Source organism: Octodon degus, unplaced genomic scaffold, assembly GCF_000260255.1.
Source record: "Octodon degus isolate 3935 unplaced genomic scaffold, OctDeg1.0 scaffold00246, whole genome shotgun sequence".
NCBI lineage: Eukaryota > Metazoa > Chordata > Mammalia > Rodentia > Octodontidae > Octodon > Octodon degus.
Genome location: NW_004524822.1, coordinates 2,291,449 through 2,305,613, shown reverse-complemented (window position 1 = coordinate 2,305,613; position 14,165 = coordinate 2,291,449). Strand labels below are relative to the sequence as shown.

Below are 14,165 nucleotides of genomic sequence, written 5' to 3'. Positions count from 1 at the left end.
TATCTTCTAATTTTTTCTGAAGCATGCAAGAGAAAGTGAAGAGTAATGGAAAGTTGGTGAAGCAAGAGCTGCAGGAGCGAGAAGTGGTGGACAATCAAATTAATTCTGTGAAATCTTGGGTTCAAGAGACAAAAGAATATTTAGGGAATCCAACAATTGAAATAGATACTCAACTTGAAGAACTGAAGGTACAAAGCATTCTGCATTCTTTATACCAATTGTTTAAGAATTGCCCTTATATTAATTAGGTATCCTTGTTTATATTTAATGAAATATTGAATTCAAAATTTTAGACATGCATTATGTAAAAGGCATTTAACCTGATATGATAGTCTAAGAATCACTTAAGTCTGAGAGTTCAAAGCCAGCCTGGTCAACATAGTGAAACCTTGTTTTAAAAAAGGCATTTAGAATTAATTTTAGGACTTTTTTTTTAATCTCATAAAAGAAGACATAGGCCATATTTAGGGATTTTTTTAAGTTTAATTTTTTTGAAGGTGGTTCTATAATCAAATTACAATTCTCTTAGTCAAATATGGATGAACAATATAGCCTTATCTCTATGCCCATAAAAATCATCTTCTTTGTCAAGCTCCCGGGAGGTTCTTACACTGATCACTTTTTCAGCTTCTCCTGACAGAAGCCACCGGTCACCACCAGAGCATCGAGAGACTGGCTGAAGAACAGAAGAATAAGTACTCGGGCCTCTGTACTATAGTGCCTTCCGAAATCTCTCTTCAGTTAGCAGAAGTGGCATTGGACCTGAAGATCTACGAGCAGGTAAATCCAAGATCAACCTAGAGTGCCTTTCTATTCCTTATGGAGTCCATCTTTTTGTGTAAGAGTTCTCAATTTGCATGTCTCCTTGGGAGCCGAGTCAAATAATAGATCACTTCATAGGCAAGAAACATGTAGGATAATCATAGATATGAACAATAATTTCGTATCCTTTATCTGGTTCCATTTATGTTTTAAACAATGGCTTAAGAAAGCAAACATAAGATTTATTTTTTGTTTTCAACATATATTTATTGCATACACAGAGTATGCTGGCACTCTTCTAGTTCAACCAGATACAAGAGGAGTAAGTGATACCATTTGAGGAAAAGAATGAAATAATAGCAAAGGTAAATTCAGGGAAGAAATCCTTACCAAAATGTTAGTGGCAGGGCTTCAAGTCCAAACAACCAAGGAAGGGAGTAAGGAAGCATAAACTATCTCTACAAATTGAAAACAAGTCTTAATGAGAAACATACAGTTCGTTCTGGTGTTGAGATCAGAGGGAGATTTCCATCTTTAATCTCATAAAGAAGATGTATTTTCATGTCATGTAAACAGTTTCATGGAGCAGCAGTGGCTTCTTAGGACTGTGTGAGTGACTGAATGCTAAAGCCATTAAATTTTAGTTAAAACTATTTCATCTAGGATGAAGACACAATATACACTAATCCTAAATCACTGCAGGAAACAGAAAATACACACTATAAAATTCATACAAGTAGTCTGTACTTTTTAGAATCTCCAGTGTAAAAGACAGTGTTTTAAAAATCTCATCAAAATCCAGTTCAACTGTATGATGAACTTGATTTAGACTAATATGTACTATGTCATATCCTAAATATTTGATGCACCTATTTTAGTTCTTAGATGCTGCTGAGGAGGATGACTTGACTAGGTCAGTTCTGCTTTTAAAACTTCAAATTTAGGTTTTTCTTTGTCTCTGGAGATAGTTCCCTAAAACATGGTTATTCATACGCATTCCAGTTCTTTGGCCAACAAAATACTCTTTTAATATTCTCTCTACAAAAAGGTTATTTTTTAGCAGACTTTCATGTAGATAAAGAAGGAAAACCTTTCTCCTCTTTAGTACCTTGTTTTCAGTTTATTTTTTAAACACATATGTAAGTGTTTGCTATCCAATCAGACCCACCCATTAGAAATTTTTAAGTGTGCGCTCTTTTTCCCTCCCTCCCCTCTGGATGACCTTAGGTCTGTGGGTTGCACAATGGGGATATAGTTGGAGGCTAAGGAAAGAGCTAACACATCATTAACAAGCAGTTGCAAAAAGGCACTCAGAAAACAAAAGCCTGTGCCTTCAGCTATTTGATGGGAAGTGTTCTATCTTAGGAAGTCAAAGAAAAAGCTTAAAGGAGACTGTATACTCAAAGTCTTAAAGTAGAGAAGGTGGGATTCAGTTGTCTGCCGAACCTTCCACAGTATTTTGTAAATATTTAATAAGTGAGGCATGGTAGGCACACTGGTTATTTCTTTGGTGGGCCAACAACAGAAGGAGTGCTCAAAGTGTGGAAAGATGGTGGCATGTAACGCTGCCGCAAAACCAGGGGAGCTTGTGGCTCATTTGATTCAGCTCATCCGTGGGAAGTAAAGCAGCTCTATCCACTGAAATGTCTCTGGTCAACAGCCTTAGAATTTTTGGTGCCTGTGACCCACTTTTAACATTGGTTTTGCTGTTGTCATTGATTCTTTAGATCCAAGAAAAGGTAAAAGAAATTGAGCAGAGCAAGGCCAAGAGCCAGGAATTCAGTCGGCAAATTCAGAAAGTAGCCAAAGATCTCACCGCGATTTTAACGAAGCTGAAAGCAAAAACTGATAATCTAGTTCAAGCTAAAACTGACCAAAAGGTAAGGAGGAAGGAGTCAATTTTATTTCAGATAAAGCAAAAAGAAAACTCTCAGGCCAGGGAGATGGCTCAGTAGAATAAGCGCTTGCCTGGCAAGCACAAGGGCCTGAGTTCAATCCCCTGTTCCGCACGCACGTGTGCATACACATACACACACCTAAAAAGACACCTAACATAAATTTTAGGGCTGGGGAGATGGCTCAGTGGAATAAACGCTTCCCTGGCAAGCGCAAGGACCTGAGTTCAATCCCCGGTTCTGCAAAAAAAAAAAAAAGAAAGAAAGAAAGAAAACTCTCTCTTAGCAAATTTTACAATAAAGAAACATTTATATGTAAGTGTACTTATAATAGCATGAGCCCACTTATGTAATTAATCATTGCAATTGAAATGTATTAATAAACAGTGATGTATACATGAATAAGAGAAAAGAGCATGAAAAGGCTAAGTGACGGCAAGCTTATAAATACAAGTTCATAATTTCCAAATTGATTCATGTTTCTGGTAGTTCATTCTGTCTTTGCACACTGTCCATGCGTGAAGTGAGTAATCTGTTTGGGTTGGGCAGAAGGAAAACGTAAGCCCTGGCATTCAGGAAATAAAAACCAAGAGTGGAACACATTCTGTTCTGCCTCTCCATCCCCCCAGAACACTGAAGGATGTCAAAGTAGAAGTGCTTTTCCTAATATTAGGCTTTTATAAATATTATGTAAAATATAATCCTCCCAATCATAACAAATGCAGAGAAGCCTATTTTCTATCCTCTAATGTTCTCATATCGGATGACCATCTAGGTCCTGGGAGAGGAGCTAGACGGCTGCAATGCAAAGCTAATGGAATTAGATGCAGCAGTCCAGAAGTTCTCTGAACAGCATGGCCACCTGGGCAAGCCGCTAGCCAAGAAGATAGGAAAACTGACCGAGCTTCAGCAGCAGACTGTCCGGCAGGCTGAGAGCCGGCTCTCCAAGCTCACCCAGGTCTGTGCTCCAGCCTTGAATCTGTGTTTACAGGCAGAAAGCTTAAGCACCTGTCTTCCTATTGAAAACCGTTGAAAAGATGATGCTGGCAGCAACAGAAGACATTTGGATGTGGCTTATTTCATACCATGCTTGTGCTCCTGCACTTTGTATGCAAACCTGTGTTTGTTTCATAGCTAATAACATTATAAATTCACTGACAACAATTGTTATACAGGGCCGGGGAGACAGCTTAGTAGAATAAGCACTTGCCTGGCAAGCACAAGGACCTGAGTTCAATCCCTGGTTAAAAAAAAAAAAAAAAAGTTATACAGATGGATTTGGGGGAAATAGTTTGTAGACTAGAGGAATATTTCATAAAAGAAATCTTAATGTAAGGGGTGTGTGCATGTGTGTGTGTGTGTGTGTGTGTTTGCATTTACTTAATAGATCATGTAGTATATTAATCAATTAGCTACTTTCCTGTCCTTTTCTACCACTGGGACAAAGTGCCCAATACTCACAACTTAAGGTAACAGAGATTCATTTTGGCTCATGGTTTTCAGAAGATTCAGGCCATGCTTGGTTGTTCCAGGAAGAAACAGTGTGGAAAAGCTCACTGGGAAGGAAAGCTGTGGAGCAAAGCTGTGCAGCCCATGATACCTAGAAGCAGAGAGAGGGGGAAGGAGCAGGGACAAGTAGAGACCTTCCCAGGCTGCATGCGCAGTGCCCGCCTCTTCTGACCAGTTCCTATGCTCTAATAGGACCCTCAGCCCACAACTCCTCAATGGTTTAATCAGCTGATGATCACACCCTTGATCCAGTCACCTTATAAAACCTCCACTCCTCAACCCAGGAGACTTTTGAGGGAAATTTTAGATCTGAACCACAACAGATTTGCAGACAACTTCACAAATTCAATAAGTATTATTTGTGTAATCAAATTAAAATCAGGAATTGATGATCAATGAATATTGAAACCCAGCATGCTAGAGTTCCCACCTGTCACCACCTTACCAAGTGGAAAGTGGAATATGGGACAGGAATAGAAAGCAGCTGGATAGGCCAGGGATGTAGCTCAGCAGCACAGCACCTGCCCATCAAGCGCAAGATCCGGAGGTGGAATTCCAGGATCAGGAAAAAAAAAGAAGTAAGGAGCACATTGACAGATAAGTCAAATAAGAAGGGGAAATAGGTAAAGAGAAATTATTCAAGCTTATTAAGAACTCCAACCTTCCCCTAAAGTCACTGGGAAACCTCTGATGGGTTTCAACATGGAAATGAGTTTTCACGGTTCCTTTCAATATCACACGTGTGACTATTTGTAGCTCAGGAGGCAAAGTTCATGTTCATGAATGTTCATGATTTTTCAGGCAACCTCACATTTAGAAGAATACAATGAAATGCTTGGATTAATTTTGAAGTGGATCGAGAAAGCTAAAGTCTTGGTACATGGAAATATTGTATGGAATTCTTCAAGCCAACTTCGGGAACAGTACATTTCACATCAGGTAACTTTAGGGAAAATAGGTTTCAAAGAGTAACAAGGAGCAGTTTGACTGTCAAAATTTAGAGGGTCATGATGTAAACTTTTTGTAGGTTCCAGATCAAAAGAACGCTGACTTTTCTAGTTTAACAGAAAGTAGCTATAAACCATGATAATGCCCTCTATGTACCCTAGATCTTCTTTTCCAAATACCAATGACAATCAGCTCTACATGACTATTTTTTCACCTTTTTAAAAACAGTGATATGCAGGGAAATTCTATAAAGTGATGCATGAAAGATTATAGGCTCCACATCACTAGCCTGAGAAAGAAACTGAACTCCACCATTAGGGACTACGTGATTTGGAGCAAAATATTTTGCCTCTTTTAATTCTGTCTTCTCATTTCTAAAGTGGGGGAGTGAATAGTAGTCACACATCAGACAGGAGGATTAAATGGCTTCATGGATCTCCAAACAGCTGGCAGACACAGGTGTTCCGTAGGAGTTCCCTGCCTCCTTCCCTGCAGCCTTCTGCCTCGGCTGGGACTCAGTCATAAGCCTTCCAGGGCAGGGCAGGGTCAGCAGGAACAATGAGTCCACATCACATGGCAACTGTGTTACTTCATTTCCTGTGAAGTTATGTGACAGAAATACTTCTTTTCTTTTGCCCATACTAGACAGGAAATTATTTCATCCCTTCGTAACCACGGCTTGAATTAGGTATAGGTATCTAACAGACTACTCATCTTTCAACAAAATATAGACTAACTTCTTTAGGTTACTTGGATATCCTCCAGCATTTGGGCTTTCTTTATTACATAATTTATGTATGTGTATCTTTTCCTTAATCCCCTTTTCCAGTCCAGTGGACAGAGTTCTGCACTGTTCTCTTCCAGGAAAGCTTTGACAGTGCCTGATGTGGCCCCCGCATTCACAGTCTTCCTTTGCTGATCAATCTGCACCACTCCCATGATTCCTGCCTTGCACCTTGGATTGTTTGGTGCAGGAAATGCTTAGATATTAACAGACAGACTTCCCTTACTATTGACTTGTAAATAGTGAAACACACCCAACCTCAATAGGAATCTAAAAGTAAAAACGTAAGGAAACAGCTGGGGAGATAGCTCAGTGGTCTAAGCATCTGCCTGGCAAGTGCAAGAACCCAGATTCGATCGATGATGGTACTGTATGCTGTGCAGGTCCGAGAACCCGAGGTATGCTCTGTCAGCCACTGAAACTAGTGTGATGGTGCGTGCCTGTAATCCCAGTGCTGGGGAGGCTGAGACAGGAAGATCACTATGAATCCAAGCTGCATAGTGAGACCTTGCACCAAATAAATAAACAAACAAACAAACAAATGATTTTTAATTTTTTTTTTTAATTTAAGGAGAAAGGAGAGAGGATTTTAACTGTCAAGTTAACACTATTTTTGTGGAAGCTCATACTTAAAGAAGTAAGAAAACAATTAGCAAAATATATGATGATTGTCAAAAATGTTGGTATTCTGACCTGTTTATTATACGTTCTAAACTCTTTGCTAAGGCTGGAATCCAAAATGTAAAAAAACAACAAACAAAAAACATTTTATCCAGCATTAGAACTATAGTGAAATGCTGAAGATCTTGGGGCCTGGAGAGATGGCTCAGTAGAATAAGCACTTCCCTGGCAAGCACAAGGGCCTGAATTTAATCACTGGTTCCACAAAAAAAAAAAAAAAAAAAAGGAAGAAGAAAAAGAAGATCTTAATGTCAAATAACATTTCAAACAACTTGTTTTTGTTTGTTTATGTTTTTAGTAGTTTTTTGCCAACCAAATTGACCCGAGGAGCCCAGAATTAGACTCAGGGCCTTTGTCCTTAATATATTTCCAGTTCTTTTTATTTTGAGACAGGATCTTTCTTCATTGCCCACACTGGGGTAAAACTTTTGATCCTCTTGCCTCAACCTCCCAGAATGCAGGGATTGCAGATGTGTACCACCGTACTTGTTTGATATCCTTTAAAGAGATTGTGAAAGCTTTTTCTTCTTTTTTACAGTCCTTCCTTCCTTCCTTCCTTCCTTCCTTCCTTCCTTCCTTCCTTCCTTCCTTCCTTCCTTCCTTCCTCTTTAACAGTTACAGAGTACTTTCCCAATGTAGTAACTTTGGTTAGCATTTGGAATACAAAGACTATTCCTTGTTCCTGCTTCTGTGGAGTGAGAGGGAGGGAGGGACAGACAAAGAGGAGATCATGATGATCCAGTGTGATCATGCAGAAAGAGGTCTCAGGAGGTGCCCCACCCAAGCAGCCCTGTATTAGAGGATGGTTAAAGAAGGCCACTTGGGAAGAGGTGACAAGGGCTGAGTCCTGAGAAGCACTGCAGCTCCCTTTGGAATGTGCTTTAGACATTGTCTTGGCAGAATCCTAGGAGTGAGAGTGCATATGCTGTATGAACGGAGAGAAGGTTAGCACTCCCCTTGACAAGGATGGAAGAGGCCTTTGGGCCTGACAACACGCATACAGTTGCGGCATTGCCACCTACTTCATAGCACCTAACCACTGTTTGGGGCTGGCCAGATAGCTCAGTGGACTAAAGCACCTGCTTAGGCAGAGTCCAGCAGCTGGGGTTCAATCCCCGGCGTGCTGTGCTGGCCCCACCCCTGGGGCATGCTGAGATGGTAACTGAGACTGGATGTGGTGGCACACACCTGTAATCCCAGAGCTTGGGAGGCTGAAAGCAGGAGAATCACTATGAGTCCAATTTAGGTAGTGAGACCCTGTATTAAATACGTTTTTTTAAAAAAGAGTGCAGGTACTCTGGGGTCCTCACAAGCTGAAAAGAGGGATCAGAGATAAAGACCAAGAGATCAGGAAAACACAAACAACAAAAGCCTATTCCAACGTGGATTTTATCCTAAAGTCACTCTGACAGACTATTTACTTTTGAACAAAATATAAACTGAAACCTGGGACAAATACTTTGCCAGCAAGTTAGAAGCTTAGGCTTGTAGAGGAAGAACCTCACCCTGTAGAAGGCAGATTCCTGATGGTAAGATGACAGAAGAGGGTTTCTCTATACTCCAGACTCTGCACGCCAGTAGAAAATGCAAGCTCTCTCTTTAGAGATGGAGAAAAAAAGGAACACAAGGGATACCAGGGATTAGGGATCTAGAATTCCTGGTGGTTGGATATAGCTAAAAGAGGAAAGGCGTTAGGACAATTCCCTGGCTTTGTGACATAGGAAGCTGGGAGATAGACCATGTTGTGGAACACAGGGCACACGGAACAGCACATGGTTGCAGTAAGATGTTAGAGTTTCCTGGACCTTGATTTATTTTCCATGAGATGGGGGGGAAAAGTAGGGAGCTACCTCATGGTAGAGGGTGAGGAGTGTGATGGTCAGACGCAGTGACCGCTACACAGCCTGCCCTGTGCACGTCGGGCGTGAAGCCCAGCTTGGCCCTCTCCCCCTCCACGCCTGCTAGTCTTCGCACAGCACCATGCTGCTTGTTTGTGGCCCTCTGTACCCCTGGCAGTGTCATGAATGCTGGCTGTTCCCTTTAGGCCCTGCTAGAAGAATCTGAAGAAATTTACAGTGATCTGGAAGCAATGTCCGAGAAATTACAGTGCCTCACCAGTGTGTACCATATAGACAAAATGTCCCAGCAAGTGGCAGAGCTGGGACGGGAGACTGAGGAGCTGCGGCAGGTCATTAAGATTCATATGCAGAGCCTCCAAGATGCTGCCAAGGTAAAAAACAAACAAACAAACAAACAAACAAACAAACAAACCATATATATATCTTACTGAGAAACTAAAAAGGTGACCCTGCTATAGAGTTGTAGTACAACGCGCTTTCTTGACTATGACAGCTTTCTTTGTCTGTGATTGTATGGTTACTATTCACATGGACTTTGCTCTCTAGGATATGAAGAAGTTTGAAGCTGAACTGAAAAACTTACAAGTGGCTTTGGAGCAAGCCCACAGCACCCTGACTTCTCCAGAAACTGGGCGCCTGAGTCTCAAAGAGCAATTATCACATCGACAGGTAAAGAAATAATTTATAACAAATGGGTAGTGACTAATTTCTACAAAAAAAAAAAAACTGGAATAGCTAGGAAACATATTTTCTAAATTCAATTATAGAAGATGGGCATGGTGGAACAGACCTGTAATCCCAGCACTTGGGTAGAACAGACCTGTAATCTTCCCAGGCAGGAGGATCGCTATGAGTTCAAGGCCAACCTGGGCTACCTGGTGAATTCAAAACCAGCCTGAATACGTAGTGAGACTTTCTCTAAAAAAAAAGAAAAGAAAAGAAAGAAAGAAAAGAAAAGAAAAAAAATGAATTATTTCTAGTCTTAAATCTAGATCCATTATTACTGAGAACTGTATTCCTTGCAATATGTTTATAATCTGTGACGATTCAGTAGATGCCTTCTGCTGAGGTACTAAAACATAGCAATGTTAAACTTTTCACTGTACTTCCAGCACTTGCTCTCTGAGATGGAGTCGCTGAAGCCGAAGGTGCAGGCCGTGCAGCTCTGCCAGAGCGCTCTCCGGATCCCCGAGGACGTGGTGGCCAGCTTGCCACTGTGCCATGCTGCCCTGCACCTGCAGGAGGAGGCCAGCCGGCTGCAGCACTCCGCCATCCAGCAGTGCAACATCATGCAGGCAGGTGCAGCGGGCTGGTTCCCCGCAGCCCCCACCAGCCATGCCTGGTGCACCAGTCATGGGCGGCTTTTCTTAGTGCTGTGTAGGCGCAGCCGTCAAAACACATCCAGACTGCTAAATCTGACAAACTGTTGTGGTTATATAAAATGAGGAGATTAAGATGCTATCACTGGATGGCCCACAAAAGGCTGGGAAAAGCTCTATAAAAATATCCTTTTGTGCAGGCAACATAGCTCAGCGGATTAAAGCACCTGCTTAGGCGGGGTTCAATCCCTGGTGTGCGGTGCCAGCCCTTCCCCCCGGGGCACATTGAGAGAGTGATTAAAATTGAACATGGTGGCATGTGACTGTAATCCCAGCACTTGGGAGGCTGAAAACAGGAAAGATCAGTAGGAGTCCAATCTGTGTAATGAGACCCTGTAGACCCTGTACTAAATACAAAAAAAAAGAAAGAAAAATATCCTTTTGTGAAAACTGTCTGTTGGTGATATTTTTTATAAATAATGACTTGTATAGGTTGAATTTATGCAGAATCATATTTACAATATTTTAATTACCCAATAAAAATGTAGATTTGGGTAATATGCATTTGCCCTTATATATTACAAATTTTTAGTATTTTATAATATTATTTCATCAAACACATTTTCTTATCAGAGAAATGTGGAGAAGCATAACTTGGTCTCTTCACCTAATAAGAGAAAAAATATCTAACAAGGAGAAATGACACCATTTACTATGAATATGTTCTCAACTAATATTTACCTTTTTTATTAAAAATTGCCTTGGTGGCTTCTCATTAAAATCACCAGCATGCATTTTAATTTGTTTATTCTTATTTTTTAGGGAAGGGTCTACAGAGTGTTCAGGGTCTCACTACTAGTTTGGACTCGGAGCGATCTGCCTGTTTATAGCCTCCCAAGAGCTAGGATTACAAGCACGTGCCACCACACCCAGTCTCAATTGCCCTCTCATCACTGCCCCCCATCGAAACACCAGCCCCTGCACCTGCTTGCAGGTGCTTTAATCCACTGAACTACCAGCGTCCATCTGCATAACTCTTTTGGCTTCTTGCATTGCCTTGTAATTGCTTAGACATTCAATTCCTAAGGCTAGAAGTTATCCATGATTCATCTTTTTATCATCCCCTTCTGCAACATGTTCCTTTTGTCACTCAGTATTTCTTAGAGCTAGAAGGGAACAATCCACTTTCAGACTGCTGTGGTTTGCCTTCGGGACAACACAAGTAAGAGAGAAGAGAGAGAATCCTCATCATTCAGGTCTTTGAGCCCATCAATCACCCTATCACAGTATTTCGCCAACGAACTTTTAAAATATCGAAGTAAAAAGGTTTTATCTATCCCTTTGTGATTTCCCAAACACATAGGCAAATAGGAGGTGACAGTGGCTTGGCAGAGAGTGATCCAGCCACTAGGTACTTATTGATCTATTGAGAGAAAACCCCACGTTCTTGTCTTTCTTCTGAAGGAGGCAGTGGTGCAGTACGAGCAATATGAGCAAGAAATGAAGCATCTGCAGCAGCTTATAGAAGGTGCTCACAGAGAGATCGAGGACAAACCTGTGGCCACCAGTAACATCCAAGAGCTGCAAGCCCAGATTTCCCGGCACGAGGTAGGCAGAGTGCCAGGGGCAGGAAACGCCTGTGGCCAGCGACTGCAAGAGAATGGTCTTCCCTGTCCTGAACATGTCATTGCCTGGGTAGCTGCTGAAGCTGTCTTTGCACCGTGCATGTGGTATTTGCTGATTCCACAACAGTGTCTTTCTGTGTTGCTCATGAAGCATCTCAGCCAGGACACACCCGCTCTCCCCTGCACCCAGAACCATTGATAGGCTAAAAAAGTCAGTACACTAAAGCAGACGGTCCCTTATCAGTCAGTGTCCCTTCTGGCCTGTCAACTTCTTCATACGCCTCGTTCACTTTTCCCCTCCTTGTGTGGATCACCACGAAATTTGGCGGAAGGGTCTCCTGTCTCTGTGTCAAGGAGAGACATTGATGTTTAAACTTGTTCTCTTTTAACTTTCATATGAGAACTATTTTTCCTAAGAAAGTTTCATAGTAAGGTTCTCACAAATGTTGCATTTGCACGATCTCACTGCCCTCTCACTGGGATTCCTTAGTTTCTTTTTTTCTTTTCTTTTTTTTCTCCCGGAACCGGGGATTGAACTCAGGCCCTTGAGCTTGCCAGAGAAGCGCTTATTCTACTGAGCCATCTCCCCAGCCCCTGTTCCTTAGTTTCTTGATACTTCCACACCAAGCACTTATATGATTTCTTTATTAATTTAAATAAATCTCTCACCTGCTTTACTTCTGCAGCTGTAGATGTCTATAGCAGTTATTTCTCTTTTGTGTTGGTTAAATGAAAATACATTGTGCAGATTTTGGAAACCACTGTTTGCATAATGTACACAAGATTCTATAGTATATACCTATCTTGAAGCTATTTTTTACTCCTATTTTGTAAGATCCAAAATTTTATTGCATTGTTTCTTATATTATGGTCTAGAATATATTTGTATTTTAGCTGCAATAACAATGATTTTTACTAAAGTTTTTATATTTTTTAAAAATAACTTGCAAAATTTTACATCTTTTTACAAACATTAATCTAGTGATGATTTGGCTCTATTTTTTAAAAAATGCGATCTCTGTTTTATCAATAAGGAAACTGAATTTCCTTTAAATGACTTTTTGAGCTCCCGAATCAAGTAGCTGGTGGAAGTTGGACTCAAATCCGAAAATGCGATGACTTTTCCAGGGTAACAGAAACTGTCGGTACTCTGCCGTGGTACAAAGGAAAAGAAAAGGGGTCTCGGGAAGCTGAATGCTCACGCCAGGCCTTGTGGACCGCTCTGCAATAGCCTGGCTTTCCCGGCTCCTGACTCGTGATCTGTTCATCTTTGTCACTCTTCTCTCCCCAGTTCTAAATCCCACGTAAGCATTTGTCAGTTGCATCATGCAACTTTGAGCACATTTTCAGGTAAACAATGCTGTAGGCCCCCGTGAGGGTCGCAGTGCATGGGAAACAAACACAGCAAGGAAAGGGCGAGTGGGGAGAGCCTGCCCGACAATGGAAAAACTGGGCTGAGGGGTTTCCCCTGTATTTTTCATCTGCTGTTAATTGAATTTCAATCTTAGGGCCCATCTGAGTTCTTTATAAATGTCAACTCCTAAAAATCACTGAATTAATTCAGTTCAAGGACTTCACATTTCATTTTCTATAATTTTTCCAAGGTAACATTTAATTGTAAAAACAATTTTACTGTTACTTATTTTTGCTTTTTAATTTACGTGGTAATTGCACTGGACTACAACCCTAGCTCTTCTTATATTTTTAATTTTGAGTCAAGGTTTCACCAAGACACAAAACTGCCCACAGTGGGCTCAAACTTGGAATCCTCCTGCCTCAGTCTCCCAGAAAGCTGTGATTACAGCTATGGACCACCATGCCTGGCTCCTACCATTTTTAGATCCTAGGAGAGAGTATTCAGACTTCTTTGCCCACCACCTGATAGAGAAGGTGTGCTCCTGGTACAGGAGGGTGTCACAGGACTTCTTTGCTCCACCAGGTCGCTGTACTAAAATTTTCACTTCTATAGCCATTTTCAGAAATAATCTAGTCTATATGGATTCCAGAAAGCGTATAACATTTTGAAACCATTAGTGCTTCATTTTCATTAGCAAATTTGGCACATCCTGAATATCCAGTGTAAAAAGTGATGAGGTGCAAGCGGTGGAAAGCTCCAGAAGTCTCCTGGGTTGACCAAAAAGTTATCATAAACCCAGTAAATCACTATCCTTGGAACTATTTATCAGAACTACATTTTTATCCAACAACCTAAATGAATTTTATACACAATAAATTGATACTTTCATCTTAGAAAACAGGTGCTTGACCTTAGCGTGGGTGCACAGCTGCAGGTGCTCCTGGAGGGCGCTGTGACCAGGCACGCAGCGCTGTGCAAGTAGGAGTTAAGATTGCTACCTGGGTCTGCACAGGAGCTATGTGGCAAGCCAGAGCCCGAAAGCTTTGTGTCCTTGAACTCAGTGAACCCGGCAGGCTGGGAGGTACCTTTTAGAGGGAAGAATTGGAATAAATATCATTTCTAGAATACCCGTGTACCAGCCCCTAGAATAAACTACTTGATCACTATTAAAAGAGAAGCAAACCTGCTAAGTTTAAGTACCTGCAGCCGCAGAGATAAAGAAATGATTATTTCTGCCTTTCATATCTTGTTCTCAAAGTTCCTATGATGTTCTAGAAATCAGGCTAACAAGTGGCTGGTTGAGTTCTGCTGAACGCTTTCCCCTCTACTCAGGTTTGGTTGGGAAGGAAAAAATGGGAACAATAGCAAAACAATAGCCATGTGTGGTGGTGTACCCTTGTAATACCAACCCTCGAGTAGCTGAGGC

At 41.3% G+C, this 14,165-nt stretch overlaps 1 protein-coding gene and 1 non-coding gene across 2 annotated transcripts in view; both read left to right on the top strand.

Annotated features, from left to right (window-relative positions):
* Nucleotides 1-14,165, top strand: part of Syne1 (spectrin repeat containing nuclear envelope protein 1) — a 564,055-nt gene that overhangs the window by 375,738 nt on the left and 174,152 nt on the right. The window contains 9 exon segments of the mRNA XM_023706255.1: nt 23-188; nt 628-780; nt 2,490-2,642; nt 3,433-3,615; nt 4,968-5,105; nt 8,624-8,809; nt 8,985-9,107; nt 9,551-9,733; nt 11,222-11,365. Of these exon segments, the coding sequence (XP_023562023.1) occupies nt 23-188; nt 628-780; nt 2,490-2,642; nt 3,433-3,615; nt 4,968-5,105; nt 8,624-8,809; nt 8,985-9,107; nt 9,551-9,733; nt 11,222-11,365 (1,429 nt within the window).
* On the top strand, nt 7,502-7,624 carry LOC111813960. The gene has a single exon (XR_002819069.1). It is a non-coding gene; the product is annotated as a U6atac minor spliceosomal RNA (small nuclear RNA).